Genomic DNA, 26,444 nt, shown 5'->3' with positions numbered 1-26,444 from the left:
TGAGCAGATAATGACGGAATTTTTGGGTGTACTATCCCTTTAATTTCTTTGCACAAACTGCAGAACATCAAACTTAACATCTTAAGCTTATTGAACTTGTTTTCTCAAATACAACTAAACTGACCAGGTTTATTCGACTACATACGTTTATTTGTTTTTAATCATTACAACATTACCTTCATTGCCACCTTTTTTAAAGTTAGAATAATTACAATACATACAGTGTAACTGCTGATCCTGTCCTCAGCTGTGTATTTCTCAGCCTCTGTGCAGGTTCTCCTCTCTGCTTCACCAAACTGTTGACATGCCGTCCACCATCTACTGTCAGTAATACACAGACTATAGATAAGTACCTCATACAGAACCACTTTTAAAAGATCCTAACTATCCTTTTAATGCCACTTCAGTTTTTTTTGTTACTGGCCTTGGTGAGGCAGCTGGCGCCGTCGCACCCAAACAGAGGACTGCAGAAGGTATCAGAGCCTGCAGATGACGAGAGCCCCCTTTTGTCCTTCACTGGCTACTGTACAAGATTGTTTAAATATTTCAACAGCTGTAAACCAGATACATACAGAGCCCTTTGCTCCAAAACAAGAGCTTGTGTATTGTCTCTGCAAATCTTGGAGACACTGATTTGTTCCAGTCAGGCCTATACAATTACTTTTGTAAGAGAGGCCAGATTTGAAAACAAAAGCCTGACCTGTAAAGGAATTTAAATGTGCAAAACAATGCACTTTTCTTTCCTCAATTCTATTAGTTTTCACAATCAGAAAAGAAACATTATGTACAGTAAAGGTAAAAAACAATACACATTCTTTTTAATCCTAGATTGGAAGTTATTTTAATACATGAAATGATGCATTTCAAATCTTTTTACATTCATGCTTAAACGGCATGAGATAAAAACATTTTAATAAAATAAGTGTGTCTGTGCTTAACAATAGACAATAGTCTCTCTCTCATTTGAATAAATTATTTGTTAATACTTTTTTTTACACCAGTAGTTGATGAAATCCCAATTAAGGTGTTGAAGGGCAGGATTTAACCACCAGTTCAACAGGTCTGGTTCCAGTGGACAAAAAGTCAATAACTTTTGTATTTCATATTTTGAACAAGTGATGAAATACTGCCCTCCTGTGAACGGAAAAGATATTGATTTATCAGTTAGGTATCTCCTTTTTCATCTTGATAGAAGATACACTTTAACCACATGGAAATCTATTGTTAAATTCTTCATAAATAAACCTGTTAAACTGTGATTAAATATTAGTGATGTGGCTGAAGCAAAAAAAAAACAACAACTTTTGAGTAAAAAAGACTGATCTGAATGATAAGAGGGTCAATTTGCCAAAGATCAAACATCAGAGATGACAGCATGGCAGTTCAAAAGGCAAGCGTCTCCCTGTGGCGGCTGAAACGTGAGCCCTGACAGAGCCTCGCACCAGGGTCAGATTCCCTGCTCTTTTGTCAACGAGGTGCTAAATAATTCGAGAAAATACTACCCCTTTACTTTCACTCTTCCCACCAGGTGACGGGAAGACACACGGCCACAGAACCACCCAGCAACGCTCTCTGTCAGGCGGCCTGTTCGATAGATTCACTGCCTGTTTGAGTTTTAGGAACTCTGACCTTTGGTAACCTCAGATAAGGGAATATTCAGGACACCTGTTTCTTTCCTCTTCTTTTTGGTTCTTTTTTCGCGCAATATCTTTTGCTGAACTTCTTTGTGTATTTAGACCCTTTTCACTGTCTGCTCGTGCCACTGACAAACAATAGGACCTCTGATTGAATGTGAATGGTGAAGAGGATCCAGAATAGGTAATACAGCACCTTAAGGCTGTCGTTAAACTTTGATGAGCATCTGCCTGGAATTCTCAACAGCAGCATCAGTGGTTACATCTTTAGATCGCGTAAGGACCATGAGAAGCCTGCCCATCTCCTCCGAGGAGCAGATCATACAGGAATAGAAAAATGGTGAGTGCATGGGCCTTTATTTATCTAAGAGATAACCATTTCAATCGCTTTAATGGTGGTTAATAAATCATTCAGTGATGAGAAGGTTTTCTTTTTGGCAGGTGAGTCACAAAAGTAAAATGACAGGGAAAGTGAGTAACATCTCATCGCAAGGGCAAATGGTGGGATATACTGGGCAACAGTTCTTTGACTTGATGTGTTGGAAGCAGGAAAAATGGGCAAGCGTGAGGATCTGAGCGGCTTTTACGAGAGCCAAATTGTGATGGTTAGACTGGGTCAGAGCGTCGCCAAAACTGCCGGTCTTGTGGGGTGTTCCAACCTCTGGTATGCAGAGGTTGGTACATTCCAGAAGTGGCACAAGGAAGGATAGCTGGTGAACTGGAGTGAAGGCTAGCCCTACTGTTGAAAAAGTTCATGTTGGCGATGATAGAGAGGTGTCAGAACACACCGTGCATCACAGCTTGCTGTGCATGGGGGTGCGTAACCACAGACCAGTCAGAGAGCCCATACTGACCCCTGTCTGGTGCCAAAAGCACCTACAATGGGCACATGAGCATCAGAGCTGGATCGTGGAGTAATGGAAGAAGCTGGCCTGGTGTTGACAAGTTGTTGACTCAGATCTAAGTGCGATTGAGCATCTGCAGGATGTACTGGAACAAAAACTCCATCGAGGCCCCACCTCGAAATTTACAGGATCTGCTGCTGTCTTGGTGCCAGATACCACAGAATCTCCATGTATTTCTGAGTTAAAATAAAGGTTGATGGAATTTATTAACCATTAATAAAGCTATTAATTACAACTTTTAAGCCCTTTGGAAGTGCTTCATTTTAAAGTGGTACTAACTGAGGCCTGAGCTCGCTTCCTGATACCATTTTCTCTGTCTGTGTCTCATGTGTTCATCTCTCATCATCTCTCCACAGTGAGTCATGCTTTGGTGCAGATGTGGTGTCCTACTGATTCTCTGCGTCTGTCCTCTGGCCTCCCTTATCACGTCTCCCTGTCCTCCTGGCTGCTGCTGTCCTCGCCCAGGGTTTCTGGTTTTGTGTGAGTCCCTGGGTCTCCGGTCACTCCCTCGCTCTGTCCCTCTCAGCACCTCGGCTCTGTCCGTGGCCAGAAACCAGCTGTGTAATGTGGACCACCTGCTGCGGCCTTTCTCCGGCCTGCAGGAGCTGAGCCTCAGTCACAACCTGCTCGGCCGTTTTCCCCGCGGCCTGCCCCCCAGCCTGGAGTCCCTGCTGCTGCAAGAAAACCGCATCACTTACATCACCTCCGGCGCCCTGCGCCAACTGGGGAACCTCACTCGCCTGGATCTGGAGGACAACCGCATCCGTGCCATCCAACCTGGGGCGCTGCAGGGTCTGAACAAGCTGCAGGTCCTGACACTGAAGGGGAACAAGCTCACAAGCCTCCCTCTGAATCTCCCTCCATCACTGACACATCTAGACCTCTCAGCTAACTGCATCTCCGTCCTGGACCTGCCGTCACTCTCAGCCCTGGTCAACCTGCAAGTCCTGAAGATTAATAGCAACTGCCTACGTTCGGTCCCAGAGAGCGCATTCGACGGCCTGCCACGCCTCAGATCTGTGGACCTCAACAACAACCTGTGGGTGTGTGAGTGTGACATCCTGTATTTGTACCGCTGGCTCCTGAGCGGCAGGCTGAAGATGGCCACAGACCTGGTCTGCTCCGAGCCAGTCCATCTCGCTCACCGTCTGCTTCTGAACCTCTCAGTCATGGCGATCTGTCCTCATGTCCTGAAGCCGGATGAGAGGATGCACCAGCTGGACCTCAACATGAAAGACACAGGACCAAGCTCTTTTGAAAAGTATTTGGGAAACTTATCACAAGAGACCACTGTTGGACTCCTTTCCAGAGATGCTCCAAAGACCCGTCTATTGCCTGAACACTACTCTCTTGAGACCCTCACCTATGAGGAGTGTCTGTCCTTAAATAAAACACGAACAGATGCCCCACCTCACTTAAAAACCACCACTTCTCTCCCGGACGGAGAGCAGAAATGCAGAGACAACATCACAGGTCGCTACCCTCAGAATAACGCGACCTCTGCTGAAGGGACGCGATCTTTTCTTTCCACAAACAGAGACGCACCCTGGCCCACTCCCAACCCACGACCACACACACAGCAAGACTCTGCAGTGGTCATCTCTCTGCTCGCTCTGTTGTGTGTGTTAGTGGCTCTCTTAATGCTGGCAGTGTTGGCCGTATTGAAAAAGGTGCTCCTGCGCAGACAGAGGGTGGCTCCGCTTGATGTGGGATCTGGTGGATGACATCAACACTCACACACACTGAAAATTTGTTTTTAATCGTTTAATTCGCAATAAGCACACAGGCTCATACAATATTCTGTATTATGTTTTGTTAAACAGTTGACTTAATTGCTTTTTCATGCTGAATCCTCTAAGAAGGAGCAGTGATTTTATACAACCAAGCCAAATAAAGCTGAAATGCCAAAAAATATACAAAACAAAAACACACCTCAACCTTTAGTGTCTGATTTATAATGTATCTCCTTTGCATTATGTGTAGAAAAGTGATGCAAAGTAGCGTCAGTTAAGGGATAGTTTGCATTAGTTGATGTTGTATGAGGTACATATTGAGTGTTTTAAGTACAGTAGATGGCTGCAGTTTGGAGAAGCAGAGAGGAGTACCAGCACAGAACACAGGCACTGCTTATCTTTGCTTTGAGACAACCTTTTCCAATAGGAAACCACCGTTATATAAGCCAAATATCGCTCTCTCCAAACCAACCAAACTCCATGGGTGAAATAAGTAATTTTACATAGTAGAATATGGGAGTTGCTGGTCTACTGCTGCCTTCACCTGTTTGTTTTACACTACGACTTCAGTGAATCCAAACTATCTTATTAAAAACACCAAAGCCACACAGAACCATAAACAAACTGACAGATTGAGGCAACAGAAGACTCCCATCCGAGTTTCCATCTGAAAAGGCTGTTTAATGTCAATGTAAATTGATGAAGAAAAATTCTAAATATAGTGTACATTTAAGCTGATATAGATTTATGTGGCTAAAATATGTTTTGTTGCTTAGTGCTGGTACTCTTCTCTGCTTCTCCAAAATTGGGGGCTCGTTGACTGGCTTGTACTGTAGGTAATACAATGACTATTGATGAGAACCTCAAATAACCCCACTTAAAATAACCCAAACTATATTTTGAGGATCAGAGTTTTATTAAAATATGCACCCTGAATATCTCACTCCAAAATCAGCATCAATTAAGAAACTGTTTTGGATCATATTTTCTTGAAAACAAATTAACACCATTAACACCTGGCATTTGAATAAAATGGGAATCTTAGCTTAAATTCAAGAAAATAACCCCACAACCCTTTTACGTGGCGACAGGGCTGCAACCAACAGTTATTTTCATCATCGATTAATCTGCCGATGATTTTCACGATTAATCAGTTAATCGTTTTGTCTGTAAAATGTTGAAAAAAATGTGAAAATTGTTCATCACACTTTCCCAGAGCCCAAAGCAACATCTTCAAATTAGCTTATTTTGTCCAGCAAAGAGTCCAAAACCCAAAGACTCATTACAAAGAAAAGCAGTAAATCCTGTCATTTAAGAAGCTGGAACCAGCAAATGTTTGAGATTTTTCCTTGAAAATTGACTTAGACGATTAATTGCTCATCAAAATATTTGGCAATTATTTTTCTTTTGAGGAACTAATCGGTTAATCAACTCAGCATTGCAGTTCTCCATGAAGACTTTTTAAAAACCAGTCTTCCAGACAGCATTGCAGTGAAACATTACAGGGCCCAGAATGGATAGTGAATGACAGCGGATTAACTAGTGGCTTTTACTTTTTCTTCCTTCTTGTCCTGTTGTTTGAGTCTGTAGTCTGACAGCGCTGCTTTTATGGCATCTTCTGCAAGCACTGAAAGAAAAGGAGTGTCAAAGTTTTAGCAACACAAACTGTAGGAAAAACCTCAAGAAATTTTTTGAGTAATGTCAAACTGGTTTAAAATCGTTATATACCAACACTTGACTTAAATACTTTGGTTTTTCCTTTAATGTGTCATTCATCTTTATGTATATTATATTTTCAGGTGCATGATAACACCACCCTTGCTTTACTTTTTTAAATTTTATTGCTTTGAACTTACTAGAGCAATGCAGCTTGACTGGTGGAAGGCAGAGTTCTTTGGCAATGTCTGTGTTCTTGATCTTGAGAGCTTCATCAACCTACAGGATGACAGAAGACTTATCAGATCTTCAACAAAGAAAAGCAGGATTTGTAACACCAACCGTTCTTCTGTTCTTTTTCATTTGTGTTATACCAACTCACCGATTTGCCCTTTACCCACTCTGTTGCAAGAGAACTGGAGGCGATGGCTGAACCACAGCCAAATGTCTTGAATCTTGCATCAACAATCTTGCCATTTTCGTCCACCTGGATCTGGAAACAACACAGAGTCAAACATCTAGCTGAATAGAAAGTTGAAAGTAATGCCAGCAGTTCTGGGCTGTAGTTAGGGTGAAAAATCACAACAAACAAAATGTGGGGCAAAGATTATGTTTGTGTAGTAAGGCAATGTTGAACAAGTTGCTAACGCTGAGAAATAGTCGATCTGGCTCAAAAATAAATATTTCTTTTCTGCCTGTAAGCTCATAACATCTGTATATTTTGCCCTCTGGTTGATTCAGCAGCACACAGATTATGCAGGTTGTACAGGTTACTACAGTCTGCTGAGCTGCACACTGTGGTAAATGCTAGTTCTTACAGCTGCTATTACATTATCTGTCTGTCGATTATCTTTGGGTTTCAGTAGGAATGCATTCACAGATTAGCATTTAAGCAGAAGTACAGATACGTGTGTAAAAAAAAGGATAAGTATTGATTCAACGTCTTTACTCAAGTAAATGTGAAAAAGTACAGTACAGTCAATAATTCCCCTAAAATTCATTAAAAACAACATGACAACTCTGTTTGAAATAGTAATTAGTATAAAATACAGATATTTGTACTTGTGTGTTGTCGGGAGTAAAAGGAAAAACATTAAACACTGTAATGATCAACTTCCCTGCCTCCCTCACAGCCACTGGATTAAAGACAGATTTGATAAAAGTGTCTGCCCTGCAGAAAGGATAAAAAATTTGTGCAGTCCCACATGAAGTGGGACACTGGTCAGCCTGGCTGTAGTGAATCCCTGCTCTTGACCTCCAACTTACCTGAAGTTTCATTACATCACCACAGGCTGGTGCTCCCACCAATCCAGTCCCCACATTCTTGGCGTTTTTGTCTAAAGAGCCCACATTTCTTGGGTTTTCATAGTGGTCCACCACCTTGACAGAAGTCAAAAACAGATAATATATTAATGCTCTGTTGCTTTGAGTCGTGTTAAAAAGAAGAAGAAAAGAACATACCTGGTAAAGTTAGCTACACCTATGGCTACTGTCAGACAACACACCGTGCTAACTATAAATAAAACTCAGGTGACATGTTACAATTATAAATTAACAGTTTGAAAAACATTATGAATGTGTTACCTTTTTGTGATATGAACAGAGAGCATTCAGCTGAGGGCTGAATAACCTTCTACTGCATAACAACAGCGAGGACGCAGACTTTCGCAAAGAGACAGCCGCCATGTTCAGATCCCGATAACGAACGGAAGTCAACGAGTGAAGACGAGTGAAGAAGAAGAAGATGAAGAAGAAGACCGCTGTTCAGATGGGAACCAAGTATTCGCGAAACTCTCGCGAGATTTACAAACGTTGTTTATCAACTGTGCAGTTTGTACAAAACTATTATGTTTTATAGTATGATAAGGCTGTAGTTAAAATCTAGGGACAAATAAACCTGGTTAAGAGAAGGAAAAGATCATGCTTTTTGTTTCAAAGTTCATTCTCGCGAGATATTTCGTGGATCTGGGGTTCCTATCTGGTGGTTTCTAGAAAGGACCTCCAGGCCCGCGAAAGATCTCGCGAGAGTTATTATTTAACCCAAATCGAGATAATTCCTCGGCCTTGACCAAGTGTTTTCTGTCCCTAATCCTACCCATATTTTATCAAGATTGTTTTCACATTATATAAATTTAATTTGTTAATATAATGTGCGGCTAAATGAAAAAATCTCGCGAGAGTTTCACAAATTAAGGGTTACCTTCGACCTTACCATCTAGACACGACATTTCTGTTGACAAACAAGTGAACGGGGTGGACAGTAGGTTTCACTGATGAAGGAGCCCCCACTAGTGGCTAACAGCAGCCCTTGCACGCTGGCTGGGTTATCCACGGTGAGTTCAGTGCACTGACAGGCTCCACCTCTCACGATACTCCTGTCTTGTTAGGTTGTTACCAGGCAGACAGCATTTCCAACATGGCAGCGTCAAGCAACGCAGAGCAAACGCAGTTGCAAGAGATGGAGGAGGAAGATGCGGGAATGGAGGAGAGAGAGATGGAATCAGACGAAGAGGAGGAGGAGGGCATGGGAGTTGAAAATTCAGACGATGAAGAGGACGATTCGTCGGAGGATGAGAAAGAAAATGAAGCCGAAATCCAGCGGCTGGAGGAGCAGGTAATTAGCCAACAACAAGCTTGGTTAACGTTAACTGTCGTTAGCCGACGAGCTAATGAGAATGAATGGATGGTAAACAGAGTCGGCAACAAAATGTCAAAGACTTTAAAATTATAAGCTGCTATGTCCTACTCTGGTTTAATAGAAACTGTACGTTACTAATGTTAGCTGCTCTTATCCTAAACAATTAAAAGAGCGCGTATGTTACGACGTCATTCACATAGCTGTCGTGATTAGCTGACCTGCTAATCTGTGATGCTAATGACTTGTCTCGTGCATGCATGGATGTATAATGGTCTGGTGTCACACGCGCCTTTTCTTTACTCTGCTCGTAACGTTACTGCTTCCCGTGTAAAGTTAGAAAGAAAGATAGTTCACGTGTCAGTATAGAGCACATACTGTCCCAACTTTATTTGGTGTCACGTGTTAAATCTGTTGTCTCGATAACGTGTCATAACATTGTTTATAACGCTATTGCAGCATTACTAACGCTGCACTCGGTTTCTAAGGTACAGCTAGCTAAAACTAAAGCTGAAACAACAAACTTAAACTGCGACAAATACTGCATTTGTTGAAGTAGTTGAAGCAACACTTTTCTAAAATAGTTGAAACAAAGTCACAAGGTGCCTCACAGTCAGAGCAATAAAATCGAATAAGGTGAAATAGAATAAAATAAATAAAACGAACATAAAGAACCAGATGAAATGTACAGAGGGAATGGGCACACGATTAAAACTGAACAAAATCTTTATGAAGGTAGAATTTCTTTAGACTACATTGGATTAGTGTTTGCAAGGTATACCTAATAAACTAGCAGCTGAGTATCTAAGTACTGTGTATACTGTATCAAGTGTGTCATTGAGTGTGTTTACCTGCACACTAGCATCCTGATTTCAGAAATCTGGCAAAGAGCTTATACCATAAGAATTTTTTTCAGGCAGTACTCGCCTCTAGTGGCTGATACCAATAGATGACAGATAATTTGAAGGGATAGCTCACCCATAACTTAAGATTCAGTCATTATCTACTCACCATCATGCCAAGTTGACTTGACTGATATCATTTACACCATGTTTTTAGTCTAAATCTTCAGTGTAGATCCCTAGCTTGGAGCCACGTTCCTGTGTGTGTGTACACACTGTCTGAACAGGGTGTGTGTGGTGTGCAAGTGAACAGGATGTCAGGGCTTTAGGAGACTTAGGTTGCACCAGGTGAGCAGTATGGAGGCATTTTCTGTTTTTGTTGTTTTCTGTGTTTGAAAACTGGTCACCATTCATGTAAATTGTTTAAGAGATTCTGCAATGTTCTTTTGAAACCCGAGCAGTATTTTGTGGGCTAAAAAACCAAACCTGACCTTCAATAAACATGAGGATGAGTAGATAATGACTGAATTTTCATTTTGAGCAAACTATCCCTTTAACCTTTTGCATTTTAACAAAGTTCATATATCCTGTTCTTAATGCTCACCCGAGGGTGAGAAAGGCTCGGATGTAGTGAGAAAAGACAGATGATTTATTTTTTCATAGGTCTGACCAAACTTAAGTTACAGTTCACCAAAAATTTCACAAACATACTCAAGCTTTTTGCTCTAGGACACAGTGGCATGTAAACACCTTGTAGTGGTGTCAGAAACCTGGATGCTTTTTTGATCATGTATACAGTTGTGTTGTCAAAAATTCTGGTCTGTGGTTACATATCGGCTCTGAATATTTGAAATGTTTTCAGTACTCATTTTCTACAGTATGGAGTCACCAGTACAAGCTGTGCTTTCTCGGCCTCTCTTCAGTAGCGCGTTGACACATAAACCACTGCAGTGCCCACATAGTCCAGCTTCCTCACACTTACTCACAGTGCTGTCTTCTTCTCGTGACTTGTCTCATTTGTTCTGGTTAAATATTTGTTTTTATGTTATATGTTATTATGTACTCAATGATATCGTGCCAATATAATTATACACTTCAGTATCATGACAGCACCAGTATAAAGGGTTTTTAGGAGTAACCAGGTTTTTCATGTTCCATCTAAAGGCCATATCCCAAATATAATCAAAAACAGAATAATAATGGACATATAAACACACTCATTGTGTAAGTTAAATATGTTAGATGGATAATGTTATGATTTGATCTGGCACAAAATCTCAGAATACAGAAGAAGGATGATTTCATTAGATTACATTTTATTAAGTTGCATCTTACCCCCTTTTCCTCTCTGTGATTTTTCAGCTGTCAATCAATGCTTTTGACTACAACTGCCATGTGGATCTCATCAAACTGCTGAAGCAGGAGGGAGAGCTTTTCCGTCTGAGAAAGGCAAGGCAGAAGATGAGTGAACTTTTCCCACTCACTGAAGGTTGGTGTGTGTTTTTAGTACAGTTCCGGAGTCAGAAGAATCATGTGGCGGCAGCTTGGGATTATTTGCTACTGAAACCACATTTTATTATCTCCTGCAGAGATCTGGTTAGATTGGCTGAAGGATGAAATCCGTCTGACTGAGGAGGAGTCAAACCGGGAGAAAGTTTATGAACTTTTTGAGAGAGCTGTGAAAGACTATATCTGTAAGTGCATCACACCGTTTTTACAGTCTGTTGTTGGACATTCAGTCGTTATATGATCTTAACATTTGATTGTTATACCCAGGTCCAGATATCTGGCTTGAATATGCTCAGTATTCCATCGGTGGCATGGGCTCACCAGGTGGGATCGACAAGGTGAGATCCATCTTTGAGCGAGCTGTGACAGCTGTTGGGCTTCACATGACCAAGGGACAGACAGTGTGGGAGGCGTACAGAGAGTTTGAGAACGCCATCCTGTCCACATTACAGGTTTGTGTTTCCATTGCTAACAGAGATCCTAAACAGTAGTCGGACATGTACATTGTTTTTATTACAGTTACTGCTAATGATACAATTTCAAAAACAGAATTATGCGAGATAGACACTTGTTAGATTAAGACATTTTACTGGAGTACAGTAATAATAGTAATATTCCATCAAAGCATGTTTTGAATGATCATCTGCTCACTCTATTCAAAATAAATACAAATACTTTTGATACTGAATTGAATTCTTTTGATGTTTGACTAAATTTTGACACCGTTTTCTCTGCTGTTTTTTCTTTCAGCCTCCCCCTGGCAGGATTCCCAGTCGTGAGGAGCAGGAGCTGCTGAACACGCAGCTTGAGCGAATCCATACACTTTTTCGCCGCCAGCTGGCCGTCCCCTTAATGGGTGAGCGTGACGCCTCTTCTGTCCAGACGGGCTGTAAAATGGACAGGACTCCTGTTGTTGGGGCCTTATGTTATAGCCCACCTGAAAAACTGTGAAATACTCTGTTAAAAAAGATAACGCTGCCTCATGGGATAAGTCGAGTGTGGCATGGTTGTGATGTGGCTTTTGAAATGCCATACAGATTTAGAAAGGAAACTCTCTAGGCCCTGATCATGCTATCAGTTTGTTGCTCGTGTGGATCAGAAATAGCCAGATGGTTCAGTATTGTGTTGATATATTTCTGGCCCAGCTGAATGGAGAGCAGAGGCATTTTTGTAACGTCTGAAACCCTTTTTTATCTGAACTTCTCAGTTGTTGAATTAGTTAAAGTAAGGCACCAAGATTAAAAAGTGCACATCCAAACATTTGCAAATGTACTCATTCCCACAAAACACTAACAACAGTAGTATTGTGGTTCATCACAATTTTTCAATATGACAAAATAATAAAACAACAATTGAAGATAGATTTTAGATAGAAGGCTGCATGATACAGTGCAGCTTTTCTGCATTTCTGCTCTCTGCCTTAAAATATAAAGTATGAAAAAAAAGGACAGTCCAAATAACAAAAACAATAAGTTTAATCTAAGTTGATTAATGCACACACATCTATTTATTTACAAACCAGCTGAAATCCTGTCCACACATCCAAGACCATGTTAACCTGCTCAGTGTGACCCAAAACACTTCACAACACTGACTGTATTTATCTTAATTGATAAATGTTGAAAAAGGAAATGAGTCTGTAATAAACTTAAAGAAAATTGTTTTGTTGCTTTTAGACATGGAAGCCACCTTTGCAGAGTATGAGGAGTGGTCTGAATGTGGCGTGGCTGAGACGGCAATGCATCAGTACCAAAAGGCTTTGCAGCAGATGGAAAAGTGCAAACCCTTTGAGGAGTCGCTGGTAACTGACTTGCACTGACATTCTAACTTCTCTTGTTTGCAATAATATCTAAAATGTGCACAGATTTCGTATAACATCTGCGTGTTGTTGTCTTGTTGCAGCTGGCAGCAGAACCTCCTAAGCTGGCAGAGTATCAGACCTACATCGACTTTGAACTAAAGGAAGGCGACCCAGCACGGGTCCAGATAACCTTTGAGCGGACTCTGGCAGAGAACTGCCTGGTGCCAGACATGTGGGCAAAATACACCACCTATCTTGTGAGTACTGGTCGGTGTTTGGCCTTCTGCTGTCCTTAAAGGGCTTCCAGCGAGACGGTTATGTTTGCTGTGCAGAGTTTGGACTAATTTCACATGCCATTACCTCCCAGTTTGACTGCTCTTATTCAGTGCCTAAAACTTGCCAACTCCACTGTCTGCCAGTCGGAGCCAAACAGCTATGATCACAGTGTTGCACTGAGATTATCTTGATAAATTACAGCCAGCGATTTCTCCAGCAGCTTCTCTTGAAACAGATTCATGTGTCTTTTAACTTTTGTAATTTAGTTTCATTTTAAACACACAACTGGCACAATAACCAGTGATACATCAGGATGAGGAATATTATACTCACCTGAAAAGAGTAAAATTATTCCATTTTAAAGTTTTTTTGTTTGTTAGTTTGTTTTTTAATTAGTGGGTAAAGTATCCACATCCTTATTTGATGAAAAAATACAAATAAAATCTGGAGGGATCTTGGAAAACATAGTTGCTTATAAAACCAACTCTTTAAGTCTTCAGTAGTAAATCTTTCAGCCTATTTAAGATCATTTTTAACCATTTTGTTATTTGTTTTCTCTACAGGATCGTCAGCTGAAGATCAGAGATTTGGTTCTCTCCACTCATGAGCGTGCCGTCAGGAACTGCCCCTGGACCATGGGTCTGTGGAAGAGCTATGTGCTCGCTCTGGAGAGGCATGGGGCTGACCATCAGACCGTCTCAGGTAACAAATCACTGACTCAGTCACTGTTTTTATGTGCATATTTCTGACAAACATAACCCAAATATTTTTATATATTGGATTATGAAAGATACAAAACTATTGAGGGTGCTCCAATCAGGATATTTGGGGCCTGTTACTGATTAGATGAAGCAGTGTCGGCTGATACCGACCTCTGGTACTATTTGAAGCTTTCTCTTTATTATGTAGCATTATTTATTTAATTAACTATTCTTAACTTTGTGTATTAAATATAAGTTTAAGACAACTTGCAAATAATCACAGAGGTACTGCACCAGAATATGGTTGAGATTGCTGACAATAATTTGATAAGATTATAAAAATAAGAATATAAAGAATATATGTATAAAATCTGCCTATGTAGCAGTGAATTGGATATTGTTATGATTCGAGCATTTAAAAATGCTGTAGTGAAAAAACAAGAAAGTAATGACATGTAGCTGTAGGTACAACATTGGAAAAAAACCTCAATGTACCATGAAGTCCCTTTGTGTGTGTGTGTGTGAGAGTGTGTGAGAGAGAGAGAGAGAAATACAAAGTGTGGTAAAGACTCTCATATGGTTATTTTAAGTTTCATGACTATTTTGGTGCATTCATATACCTGCCAGTACACTGAATAACCGTCCAAGATTTGCTAAATTGGACAGACCCTGATCGGCTCTTCTGATTGGCCGTTATAGAGATCACCAATCAAACTATTTGCAACAGATATCAGCCAATAAGTTTAATATGTTTTTAAATACTCATGCTCTTATGGGGAATATCTCAGACCCTTATTTTGGTATATTGGAACTTGCTTGTCCTTATTATGTAGTTTCTCTGTCTTCCTCACAGATGTTTTTGAAAAGGCGCTGAATGCAGGTTTCATTCAAGCAACGGATTATGTGGAGATTTGGCAGGCGTACCTTGACTACCTGAGGAGACGTGTGGATTTCAGCAAAGGTGGGAGCAGTTGTGTGAAACAGAATATGTCTTTTTATTTGAGAAACTACTGAATTTCACTCGTTCCCTACTCCTGGTCTTTTTCATTTTTGCAGAATCAAGTAAAGAGTTGGAGGAGTTACGAGGAGCTTTCTCTCGATCTCTAGACTACATGAAACAAGATGTTGAAGAAAGTAGGTGGATTTGAGTTCAGTTGAGATTTATATTTGTGCTTTTCCTGGTTTGGTTTCATATAATTCATTGCCATGTGTCACTTCAGGGTTTGGTGAAAGTGGAGATCCCTCTTGTATCATAATGCAGATCTGGGCAAGGATAGAGGTAAGCTGTGTTACTATGACAACCATTTTCAGGAGTTTGTTTTGTGTCATGTTGACTTGTGTTTAACCCTTTGTTCAGTGTTTTTTGTGTGAATGTGTGTTATTTTGAGGTATGATGATATCATTAAAAAAGTCCAATGAGATACATGATGAAGGACTAAATAGACAACTTTAATCATGTATGTGTGATTACAGCTCTTTCCAATCTTTGTCAGTGACAACTGAGATATTTGTCCAAATGTCTTGCTTAGCGTTTGTACTGTTAAAACCCTCCTTAATCTTCTTTTCAACTCCATTTTTTGACTCCGTCCTCTGGTTAAGTAGCTAAATCTGGAGACCCACAGTTTATTATTTGACCTCCTTCTCCCTCCTGCAGCAAAGTTAAAACCGTCTGCTCTCACAAAATTTGCATTGGGACCCGTGGGATTCTAATCCTAATGCAGTCTTCTATTAACTGCATTACATGTGTGATATAGAAACAGCCTGGACAATCCGTGCAATTTTCTCATTGTGTTTTTTCTTTCTATCAGGCTCTCCATTGCAAGAACATGCAAAAAGCCAGAGAACTGTGGGACACTATCATGACAAAAGGGAATGCCAAATATGCCAACATGTGGCTGGAGTACTACAACCTTGAAAGGTCCGTCATTCCATGTCTGATGCCTTTGTTACTTAAGATTTAGCCAAAAACCTGTGTACGGTGTCCTTGATGTTTTACTTTACCCGCAGGTCTTATGGAGACCCTGTTCACTGTCGGAAAGCCCTTCACAGAGCAGTTCAGTGCACCTCAGACTACCCTGAGCACGTGTCTGAAGTCTTGCTCACCTTTGAGAGGGTGGAAGGTGAGTTCCAATACAAAACTCAAAGTTAGCATAAGATTTTAAACACGATTTTCATGAATTACAGTCTGTCTCTATATTCTACGTCCTCACCTATAGGTACTCTGGAGGACTGGGACGTGGCAGTGCAGAAGACGGAGACCCGGTTGAACAGGATTAATGAGCAGCGAGCAAAGGCGAGAGCATATATCAGTATTGTACTGGGCCAGGTGGATCATTTAGCTGCTTTTGGCTAATGTTACCGTGTTCTGCCCATCTGTTAGGTGGCTGAGAAAGAAGCGGCCATGGCTCGCCAGGAGGAGGAGAGAGCTGATCAGCGGCGGAAGGCCAAGTTAGACAAGAAGGCTCAGAAGAAGGCCCAGAAAGGAACTCGAGCTGGGGAGAAGAGGAAAGCGGAGCAAGATGATTATCACGATGAGTGGAATGAAGACTCAGGTGAATAACAACAATGATGTGATAAACCTTTTTGTTTTAAAAGGCAAAATTTGTATTATTTGATGTAGGGTTGTATAAGTTACTTATCAGTAATCAGCGTATTAACTCTAACAATTTTTTTCCCTCCATGACAGAGCAAGCTCCTAAAAGGTACAGAGGAAATGGGGACCAAACCACAGAGGAGTACATGGAAACAGAGACGGGACTCTTTGGGAGGAGCGCTCCCCCTGGCTTTAAGCCTGCTCCACCTGGCACGAAAAAGGCCCAGCAGGGAGCTGCGGCTGCTGCCCAGAAGGAAAAAGACGACAAACCAGAGCTTCGCAACGATAACTGCAGCGTTTTCATCAGCAACCTGGCGTACACACTGGAGGAGCCGGAGGCTAAGCTCAGAACACTGTTTGAGACCTGCGGTCCCATCAAACAGATTCGACCTGTCTTCAGCAACAAAGGGAGCTTCAAAGGCTACTGCTACGTACAGTTTGAATCCCCAGTGTCTGTCCCCGAAGCCTTGAAGCTGGACAGGCGGGAGGTGGAGAGCAGGCCCATGTTTGTGTCACCTTGTGTAGACAAAAACAAAAATCCTGACTTTAAGGTAAATATGAACACAGTGAGACATTAAGACTGCACAATTAATTGTAATATTTTAATAAAGAAAAAATGTGTAACAAAACAGCATTATAGTGAAGTAGGTACTGAACAAATGTGATGTAATTATAAATGATTGTAGGTCATATTGTCCTTGCTGGTTTTCCATCATACTTTGATTGTATAACAGGTGTGAAAGGGTGTTAAAAGGTTTTAAGTTTAACTTGGTGAACCCTGCAGAAACCCTGATAATGTTATCAACATGAGTGACAACCTCACGTGAATGTCCCGTAGGTGTTCAAGTACAACACATCCATGGAGAAACAGAAAATCTTCATCTCTGGGCTGCCGTTCTCGTGCACTAAAGAGCAGCTGGAGGAAATCTGCAAAAGTCACGGCACCATCAAAGATGTTCGTTTGGTCACGTATCGCTCAGGAAAACCCAAGGTTAGCCATAAAGAGGACAGTGTCCAGATGTTTGGCTAAAAATAGTCATGTGATTGAGCTAATGATAACCACCTTTGACCATGCAGATGCTGAGTCTGTTGTTGATGTATTAACCCTCTTTCTATTTCTGTGTGACTCTGCAGGGTCTGGCATATGTTGAATTCACAGATGAAGCTCAGGCTTCTCAGGCAGTTCTGAAAATGGACGGCATGCAGATAGAGGGCAACAAAATCTCTGTTGCTATAAGTAACCCTCCTCGCAGGAACATGATGGATAAACCTGGTTCCAGCAGGCCCACGACAGACATGATGCCTCGCCAGGTTTATGGATCGTAAGTTTGTGTACTCATTTCTCTGTCACACAATTCCTCCCTCTTGACTCTACCCTACTGGGCAGTGGCCCTTCAGAACAGAGCTACAGGGGTTTGGGCTTGATATCTTAACCTAGGAAATGGGACACCATTAGCACAATCCCAATTTCCCCCATTGGGTTCTACCTCTCTGTTTTTCTCCTGTCTATGTAGAGTAGGGTGTCTGTCTCTTTTGAGAATTGAGGGCTAGCCCTCCAAACAGTACATTCACAGAAGACTCTTCAAACAGAGTCACTATAATCATCATTGGTGTTTGAAATTATGTAAAATGTTGTGAAAGGCAGCCATTCTCAGATTTGTACCTGTGCACAAACAAAACTGCATTTTTCATTTTCCAGGAGAGGAAGAGGACGCACCCAGCTCTCATTACTCCCCCGTTCGCTGCACCGACAAAGCGGGCCTGTGAGCAAAGTGGAGAACGGGACTGCAGCTGAGCAGAGCCCGGGAGCAGCGAATGCAGCTGGAGAAACGAAACCTTTGTCAAATTCAGACTTTGCCAGGATGCTTCTCAGTAAGTGAGAAGATGAGCGAGAGAATTACGACCGCCTTCACACTGAAAGCCATCTTGTGTCCTTACAAATTCGTGTTGGTGATTTTCCTGTAATTGGTTACCTTGGCCTCCCTTTAATCTTGTTCTCATCGTCCGTTCTGCGAGATTGCCTTAATCGCCGAGCTCCTGCCCTCCATCACAAACCCTTTTCAACCAGAGACTTTTCACCAGTGTGTCAGATTGTTTTGGTTTGTTTGAAGGTGGCTGGCAGGCTTCTTCTTCTTCTTCTTTCTTCTTTTTCTTTCTTTTCTTTTTTTTTTTTTTTTTTTATAAAAAAGTGTATCATATTTGTGTGTAAATATACTGTATCTAAAATTGTATGCCTCTTGTTGCAAAGTGTCTTCTTTTGTTGTGTAATGTGAAAGGGATCTGAGAGAAGCGTATGGGAGAGTATTTTTTTAAGTATTCAAAACAGCCAAACTTGTGAATGTTGTTTAAAAAGGTTATATGCAAAAGTGCAGATGTGGTGTAATATAGTTGGTGTGTGTGAGTGTGTGTACAAAAGTGGGATTTGCTGCAGTGATGAAGACATGTTTTTAGGAAACCTTATTCGTTGTGTAACTTATTTTGACCTCTTGAGGACACAGCTAACAAGCCTAGCAATGATTTTCTGACTGTACAGTACAATTAATACATATTTACAAAATGTCATCTCTGAGTTACCATCTGCTGTTTATCGTCAGTATTATGATGCTATGGATCCCTAGAGGGTCCAGCAAATTAGTATAAGTTCGTTGGCTTTATCTCGGCCTCAGGGCATGAAGACTGCCCTAATGTCACACTGCTAACGCTTGATATCAGTTATAGTATTTACAGAACTGCTTTAATTATAGTCTCATCACTTTCATCATTGTTAATGTGACCTGTCTGTTCAGGGTAAAAACTTCTAATCACAGATGTTGTTTTAGATCAGTCTGATTTCTGTGCTGTGGACTGAGCGAGAGATTCAGAGGAAAATGAACCACTTTGTGGACTTGAAAGAGTGTATGTGTAAGCAGGGTGTTAATAATGCTGAAGAAATGTGTCTAATTGGCCGATTTGGTGGTGAGACACCCGAAAGATGTCTCTGTGCTTTGGTTTTTAGGGAGTGTTTGATAGTTCATGTTTAAAGGGAAAATTCAGCAGTTTTCATGTGGAGTCACTGTTGATGGCAAATGTCAACAGAAGTGTTAAATTCCTCAGTGCTGCTATATTGACAAAGAAAGCAGAGTTCTCCTGCTGAAAAATCTGTTGTTCCTCTGACTTCTTGTGATGTCACAGTGACATCGTTGGCATCAAGGAAGAACAACCACAGAAATACACAGACGCTGCATTGGCCTTTGGATCGTACGTCATCGTGGTCCAGTCAAGACTGGCCCATAAACACGTACAAGTAAATGGGGGAACTGAAGATTTTCTGGATAAAAATCACTGTAACGCTTGCATTACTCAACAGATCAGAGAGTTGTTTTATATTCAAGGGTTTATGATCTGTTCTGTGTGGAGTAAGTTAGAGAAAAATCCTACTCCATGTGGATCATACACCCTTGAATATAACATGACTCAATGAAATTTCATCGAGAAAACCAGAAATGCAGAAAAAAACCACTGCACTGTTTCACTGTTTCATGTATTTGCAATGAGCTGCAGCGGTCAATCTGGCATCTACCTGTGTCTGTGGATGTGCTATGAGTGTTTTTGCCATCAAATGCAATGTTTCGTCCAACAAAGTAATAGCTATATGCTGTGGTAGTGATACATGGTAACATCACAAGCTTGTGTGCAATGCATCGTGGTACATGAACATGCTGCTGCCACAGCTCTGCAGCAGAACTCCACTTTCTTGGTCAGTGTAGCACACACTGAAGAATTCATTCCTTCAATTGACTACATTTACCATCAACACTGCCACTCAGTGTTGATGGTAAATGTAGTCAATTGAATGCCCATAAAGAGTGCAGAGTTTTCCCTTTAACGATGCTGAAGATGTGTTTGTAATTGGCTGCTTTGGTGCCCAGATAAATCCCTGACTAACATGTCTGTGCTTTCGATCACTTTATAAAAAGTGTTTTGATCTTTAACTTCCCAACACTCCAGAGCTGCAACAGTTAGTCGGTCAACAGAAAACTAAGTCCAGTTTTAAGCAAAAAGTCCTACTATTGGTGTTCTGCAGCCTCTCAGATGTCAGAAGTAGCTTGTCCTTTTCTTGCACTATAGAAAACAGATTTTAGATAGGGCTGGGCAGTATATCAATATTGTGGTGTGACAGTAGATATCATCTTAGATTTTGGAGATCAGTACATCATGATATTGACACAAAGTGTTTTTTCTTGCATTTAAAGGATTTACTTTACACATTCAAGTAAAGTGATGTAATTTTCTGAACTTCTGAGCATATATTGTTTGCAGTTATCTACAGCCATATCTACATTATTGATGATTAATGATAACAAAATCTCATTGTGTTAATATGTTGTAAACGCATCAATAGTCATCCCTACAATATTGTAATATTGATATTGAGGTATTTGGTCTTAAATTTTGTGATATATTTGATTTTGTTCATATTGCCCAGCTCTGTTTTTTGACTATTGATGGGACAAAACAAGACGTCTGCTGAAATCACCTTGAGCTCCATGAAACTTGATGGGCATCTGTCAGTTTCCTCACATGTTGTCGACCAAACAGTTGAGAAAGTGATGAGTTATTTCAAAGTGTTAAACAGAAAAGACATGTCGGACTCTTTGTGTATACACTGTAAAAAAGTGAATCCCTGCAACGTAACAAACTGAAACCCGAGTAGTTCTCTAAATGGACCTGGTTTTCTTTGTGTTCAGTGGAGTTGTTTCACCCTCTGAATGAACTCGGTTTAAGAGGAGCCACAGTTTGCTGACAGCTCCTCAGTTTTCTGGGCTGTCGCTGTCGTCTACACTTTATTTAGGTCTGCAGCTCCTTCTACACAGCAGAAGAGAATCTATGCAGTTGTCCCATCTCCGTTTTCCCACGTTAGGAGTCGACCACATTTCCACTCATCTTGTTCGGATATTAAGACTTCTGTTCGTGTACATAATGTTCAGTATAATATTTCAAAAAGGTCACCATAGTTTGTAATAAATATAAATCTAAGTTTTCAAAACAGATGGAATACAAGCTATATGTATTGCTCTCACCACAGTGGCCTAATCGAAAAAAAAAAAACAACTTTAAATATGTTGGTCTCTAGAAGTCACCTTCTGTTTTATGTTCTGTACTAAAAGGTGGTATACTGTGTGTGCATTGCTGTTGTTTTGTATAATTTCTATAGTCAATGTTTTGAATTTGGTATAGAGGTAAATAATAAATGGCTATTTTTTGTTCAGTCACAGTATTTATTTTCCTGCTTGTGTCATTATCTACCCATGTATTTTTGGGTCCTGTAAAAAAAAAAAAAAATGAAAACAGAAGTCATGTCATGTATTGTTTTTTTTCTGGTCTAAAACTTCTTTTAATAAAATCATGTAAGTCATCTTTGATCCCATTACAACATTCACAGCTGTGTTTGTTCTAAAAAAAAAAAAAAAAAAAAAGTTTTGAAGCTAAAGACACAATGGAAGATAATAGAACACTTTTATTTTAAAACAAAATAAATAATCAAATACATGAAAGTGCTTTACAGTGTTATGAGACATCATCTTCATCCCAAAGATAATGAAGTAAATTTTCAAACACTACACGTCAGCAGTGGAAATCACTGAAGCATCTCAAGTTGAACAACATAAGAAAGCTTTCTTTCCTCCTCACATTACCAGTAGTCAAACTTCAGATTGTATTCTGGTCAAATTGGAAATGCATTAAGACTCCTGTGAGATTATGGTTGGTTACTGGATTATGGTTTTTGCTCGTTGTGCAGGAGCAAACTGTATGAAAGCAAACCTAAACATTAAAAAGTCATTTCAGTTCATCCTGCGGCGTTTTCACTGAATTCAGCAACTCCCAAACTGAAGCAAGGAGGGTGATTAGGTATGATATGGCTGAGTAACAAGGCAATTCAACATGTGTTACGGAAGGTTATTGTTAAAAGGGATAGTTCGGATTATTTGAAGTGGGGTTGTATGAGGCAATAATCAGTGAACTGATGAAGAGAGAATCAGAGAGGAGTACCAGCATGGAAGCTAAGCTAAGTATACTGCTATGGACAGGGTCAGCAAAAAAGGGTATTTAAAAAACAAAAGAAAGAAAAAAACACTATTGTGTAAGTGTCCACCAAATCGAGAATATTTTCACTGTTTTACCTTCCATCCTTTTCTGAAGTGAAACTGCCGTTCTATAATATCGCTCTCCAAACAAACCAAACTCCACAGGCGAAACGGTAATTGTACCTAAAAGAACATGAGGGTTGCTGATCTACTGCTGCTTGATCTGTTAGTTTGTTTGTATTATTGTGTGACTTCAGTGTTTTAAAAGGAAAGTTCGGATTCACTGAAGTCACAAGCTAACTAACCGATCGAGGAAGCGGTAGACCAGCAACCCCTGTGTTCTGTGAGGTAAAATGACTGACTCTGCCTATGGAGTTTGGTTGGTTTGCAGAGAGTGATATTTGGCTCATATAAATGGCAGTTTCCTGTCAGAAAAACCTGTCTGACAGCAAAATAAAGTGGTAAAAATATTCTACATATAGTGTAAACTTAAATGGATTTTTTTTAGGTGGACCTTTTTTTTCCCTCCAAACTGGTGTGCATGTCAGCCAACTTTGGATAAGTACCTCCTGCATCAAATAATATGAACCCTCCCTTTAAATAGCTTTTAGATGAATCACAACCTCTCCCTGCACGCTAGCCACCGTCTCATGCTCCCTTTTTCATCCTGTCTCCAGCTCAGTTGTGAACCGGGATGGTCTGTTTGCAGTCTTGACAGGCCTGGTCCTGATTGGCCGCTGGCAGTCCCACAGCATGCTCTGTTGTAGAAATCAACAACGTATCCAACGTCATCTCTGTACATTTGGCTATAAAGCGAATGAAAGGCCGTACATCACCCTCATTGGCCGTGTCTAGAGCTGAATAATACTCAGCTCTTTGCTCTTTGCGGATAGTGATGGGAGGGTACCGCGCTTGCATGAGCACAAGGTTCATGAGCAGCCGTGATGTGCGTCCGTTGCCATCTACAAACGGGTGCACGTAGACCAGTTTGTAGTGGGCGAGAGCTGCGTACTCCACAGGGTGCAGCTGCAGGGCCTCCTCAGAATTGAGCCACTGAACCAGCTCCTGCATGTGTCTCTGCAGGTCTTCGGGGTGGGGCGGGATGTGATGACCCACGAACACCTGGCTGGTGCGCAGCCTCCCTCCCTCCACAGGGTCGACATAGCCGAGCACCCGCCGGTGAATCTCCAGGATGTCGCTGACGGTGATGGTTCCTGTTCTGGACAGCAGTGTGGTGTTGATGTACTTCATGGCTACGTCCACACCGATGGCTTCATTCTGCTCCTGCAGGCTCTTCCCGGGGACGGCATAACGCGTCTCAATGATGTGTCTGATCTCAGACAGAGTGAGTGTGCTGCCTTCAATAGCCACAGTGTGGTAGATGTGGTGGTAGTAGGTTTCCTCCATCACTCTGCGGAGCGCAGAGTTGCCTTTCGGAATGGACATGAGCCGGCGCACTTTACTGTCAATGATGCCAAAATAACGCTGGTCGATCTCCTCCACCAGCGGAAGAGTTCGGTCTCGGCTGACCAGAGCTCTCTCATTACATGGCGAGATAGCCAAGGCTTTGGTGTAGAGGTGGTCCGCCTGGACGACATCCTTCTCCTCTTCCAGAATGGTCCCCAGCTCCGTCAGGGCATCCACAAAGTCTGGATTCATGCTGAGTGCATGCACCAGCAGCTTGTGAGCCTTCTCCCTTTTCCCCAGTTTCTTCATCTCCTGAGCCTGCAGCAGTGCCGCTTTGGCCTCCAGCTCCATCTCTGCAATCAGAACATGATGGACAGCGTGAACTCCAAGTCATGGTGAAACAGTATAGAGTTAATATTATAGCAAGAGAGCTGAGCAATATTGAAAACAAATATCAGCTGTAATCACTATATAGGCTACAAATAATCACCTGTTATTTTAGACTGAATCATAATGCAAAAACAAACAAGACGTAGCATTTTCAAGACCTAGACTATGTATTATAACTCACAATTATTTATTATCAATTAACCTATTAATTATTTAGCAATTACTTTATGAGTCATTTACACTATAAAATGTTTGAGAATTGTGTGAAGGGGACTGAGAAGTCTTCTAATTGCTTGTTCACCACACAGTCAAACCAAAAACTATGCAATTTACATATAGTGTGAAACAAGGGAAAGCAGAAAATCCTCATATTTAAAAACAGTGAATTATTACAATGACTAATTTCAAGGTAGAATGCGCATGATTTGCCACAGAAAGATAGTTGAGTCTCAATCCCAGGTTCGCAAATTCAGATGCTTTGGGTCAGTCCTGATCACAGCAAAAATAATGAAAAAATAAAAGCAGAGGTCATTGTCTCTGCAAGTACAGACACCACCACACACCTCGAGTGGGTGTTAAGGAAGAGGAGTTACTTCCATGAGTCAGTACATTGTTTTTTAGGACAATCCTGCATAGTCAGGCTTTTATTTTTTACACCAATACATTTGTGCTGACCTGCCCATATTAGTGGAAGTTATTATTTTAAAAACTGTACAGCACATTCTGCAACTGAGCGTTTTTCTGTTGAGTCCTGTGCCAAAATAACCAGTGTCATGTGTCAAAATATTTGTATTTTTATCTTTTTGTTTCATCCTGGTATAAAATGTTATTCCCTGTGGAGAACATCTGTCAAATCGTGGTTTTGTCATTTCAGTAAACTGTGTACATTATACCAGTCATGTTCTCCAGCCTTTGGCACCTTTGTCTCAAAAATATTCAGGGAAAACTCTGACAGTATGTCTTTAAGTTATCCTTGAGATTCTGTTAACTACAGACTTAAAATACAATGACAATACACATCAATGAAAATCCTCATGTGGTCCTTATTCATGCTGTACTGGACATGTACCTGACCTTTTTAACATATGGTAACTGAACTGAGGATTTAGGACATCAGTAGACCTCTTGTTGTTTGTACCTTTGCTGGGTTTGGACCTGTGAGGCAGCACATCAAGGGCAGTGAAGGGGACAGTAAGGCTGGTGGACTGCACAGCTGGAGGATGCTGGGAGCTTCCCAACAGCTGGCAGCGGAGCTGAGCGATGCCCTTCAGGGCGGCGCAGCACTGGTTCTCCACCCCCACCAGGGGCATCAGGAGGGCCACCAGGGAGCCCAGGAGTACACACAGCAGCGGGCCCCATCCTCCGAGGACACGGCCGCTGGTGTAGCGCCACACCGTCACAGCAGCCATGATGGTTCCCGCTTAAATCCTCCATCCTCTGGTGACACGGTGCCCCATGTATGTCCACCCCAGCTAGGAGAGCCGAGAGGCGGCTGACGGGAGGGAAAACACGGTCAACATGACAGCTGAAAGGCACCGACAGACACCACCGACCAAATCCAGCTCAGTTACCGACTGTTACAGCTCGTACGTTAGCTAACGTTAGCCAGCTCTCTGTCGCTTTAATGTAACTATAAGCTAAAACTCCGAAACACCGACAACATAAACGATTAGACGGACCGGCTGTTGAATTGTTCTCGGCGTCAGCACAGTGTATACAAAATACACATCATCAACTTCCTTAGTCTGGACGTGTGAACATCCTGTAATGTAATTGGTCAGAATTATATTGAAGGACGGCGCTGATTGGCTAAAAACGCAACAACACAACTTCTGGTTCGTAACCGCTTCTGATTGGTTGATCCTTGACCATTCTATTACCCCTCATTTGACTTACAGGCGTTACAAGCGTACTACGTAATTTTCTAGAAGCGCATCCACAACATGCCCAATTATTTTGGTAAAATTAAATTAATTCCTTAAAGAGTTCTTTCACTAAATTGTGTTACCTGTTTGTGATACGACTATAATGATGATTTCTGTCATTATACTCAGGTATAATGAAATTTCGTATGGCTTCTCCCTTGTGTAGTTAAAATAAAACAAACGAATAAGGAAAACTCAGTAATAGCGGCATGGAGATAGGTTGAATGTTATGAATACTGCTGCTTGTAATGTTTGTATTTTTGTTTTACTGTACCTTGCTCTTTAGGAACCAAATACTTTGTGTGACATAAGAGTGTTGTAAAGGTCCTGCGAGGAATCACTCAGGGCAAAATAACCCTGAAGAGCTGCAAC

The 26,444-nt window shown here is 41.2% G+C and overlaps 3 protein-coding genes across 3 annotated transcripts; 1 reads left to right on the top strand and 2 right to left on the bottom strand.

Moving 5' to 3' along the window:
• Positions 1-5,465: 5,465 nt before the first annotated feature.
• Positions 5,466-7,666, bottom strand: iscua (iron-sulfur cluster assembly enzyme a). The gene is made up of 5 exons (XM_084727935.1): positions 7,513-7,666; positions 7,195-7,308; positions 6,311-6,421; positions 6,129-6,207; positions 5,466-5,899 (listed from the first exon to the last, which is right to left on the bottom strand). Exons 1-5 carry the CDS (start codon positions 7,612-7,614, stop codon positions 5,808-5,810), a joined length of 498 nt encoding a protein of 165 aa, XP_084584061.1. The 5' UTR covers positions 7,615-7,666; the 3' UTR covers positions 5,466-5,807.
• A 339-nt stretch (positions 7,667-8,005) lies between these two features.
• Positions 8,006-18,847, top strand: sart3 (spliceosome associated factor 3, U4/U6 recycling protein). Its single transcript, XM_084727934.1, has 19 exons — positions 8,006-8,542; positions 10,768-10,894; positions 10,995-11,099; positions 11,182-11,366; positions 11,665-11,770; positions 12,591-12,715; positions 12,817-12,972; positions 13,555-13,693; positions 14,546-14,653; positions 14,749-14,826; positions 14,913-14,971; positions 15,501-15,610; positions 15,700-15,812; positions 15,909-15,985; positions 16,073-16,244; positions 16,379-16,836; positions 17,124-17,276; positions 17,420-17,607; positions 17,985-18,847. The coding sequence occupies exons 1-19, from the start codon at positions 8,345-8,347 to the stop codon at positions 18,163-18,165; spliced, it is 2,838 nt and encodes a 945-aa protein (XP_084584060.1). The 5' UTR covers positions 8,006-8,344; the 3' UTR covers positions 18,166-18,847.
• Positions 18,848-21,764: 2,917 nt separating this feature from the next.
• ficd (FIC domain protein adenylyltransferase) lies at positions 21,765-25,890 on the bottom strand. The gene is made up of 2 exons (XM_084727933.1): positions 25,286-25,890; positions 21,765-24,110 (listed from the first exon to the last, which is right to left on the bottom strand). Exons 1-2 carry the CDS (start codon positions 25,554-25,556, stop codon positions 23,029-23,031), a joined length of 1,353 nt encoding a protein of 450 aa, XP_084584059.1. The 5' UTR covers positions 25,557-25,890; the 3' UTR covers positions 21,765-23,028.
• Positions 25,891-26,444: the final 554 nt, after the last annotated feature.

This window comes from Lutjanus erythropterus, chromosome 10 (assembly GCF_056507025.1).
Source record: "Lutjanus erythropterus isolate fLutEry1 chromosome 10, fLutEry1.hap2, whole genome shotgun sequence".
NCBI lineage: Eukaryota > Metazoa > Chordata > Actinopteri > Lutjaniformes > Lutjanidae > Lutjanus > Lutjanus erythropterus.
The sequence above is the reverse complement of the archived record's forward strand: the minus strand, read 5'-3'. Positions and strand labels throughout refer to the sequence as shown.

What these genes read in the sequence shown, in the direction of transcription:
- iscua (XM_084727935.1), bottom strand. Translation starts at nt 7,614, where the DNA reads ATGGCGGCTGTCTCTTTGCGAAAGTCTGCGTCCTCGCTGTTGTTATGC. An exon ending in TCTGTTCATATCACAAAAAG is followed by an intron (nt 7,309 to 7,512) that starts GTAACACATTCA and finishes ACTTCTGTCAAG; the next exon opens with GTGGTGGACCACTATGAAAA. An exon ending in GTGATGTAATGAAACTTCAG is followed by an intron (nt 6,422 to 7,194) that starts GTAAGTTGGAGG and finishes TGTTGTTTCCAG; the next exon opens with ATCCAGGTGGACGAAAATGG.
- sart3 (XM_084727934.1), top strand. Translation starts at nt 8,345, where the DNA reads ATGGCAGCGTCAAGCAACGCAGAGCAAACGCAGTTGCAAGAGATGGAG. An exon ending in CCATCCTGTCCACATTACAG is followed by an intron (nt 11,367 to 11,664) that starts GTTTGTGTTTCC and finishes TTTTTCTTTCAG; the next exon opens with CCTCCCCCTGGCAGGATTCC. An exon ending in GAAACAAGATGTTGAAGAAA is followed by an intron (nt 14,827 to 14,912) that starts GTAGGTGGATTT and finishes GTGTCACTTCAG; the next exon opens with GGTTTGGTGAAAGTGGAGAT.
- ficd (XM_084727933.1), bottom strand. Translation starts at nt 25,556, where the DNA reads ATGGCTGCTGTGACGGTGTGGCGCTACACCAGCGGCCGTGTCCTCGGA. An exon ending in CAGGTCCAAACCCAGCAAAG is followed by an intron (nt 24,111 to 25,285) that starts GTACAAACAACA and finishes TTCTGATTGCAG; the next exon opens with AGATGGAGCTGGAGGCCAAA.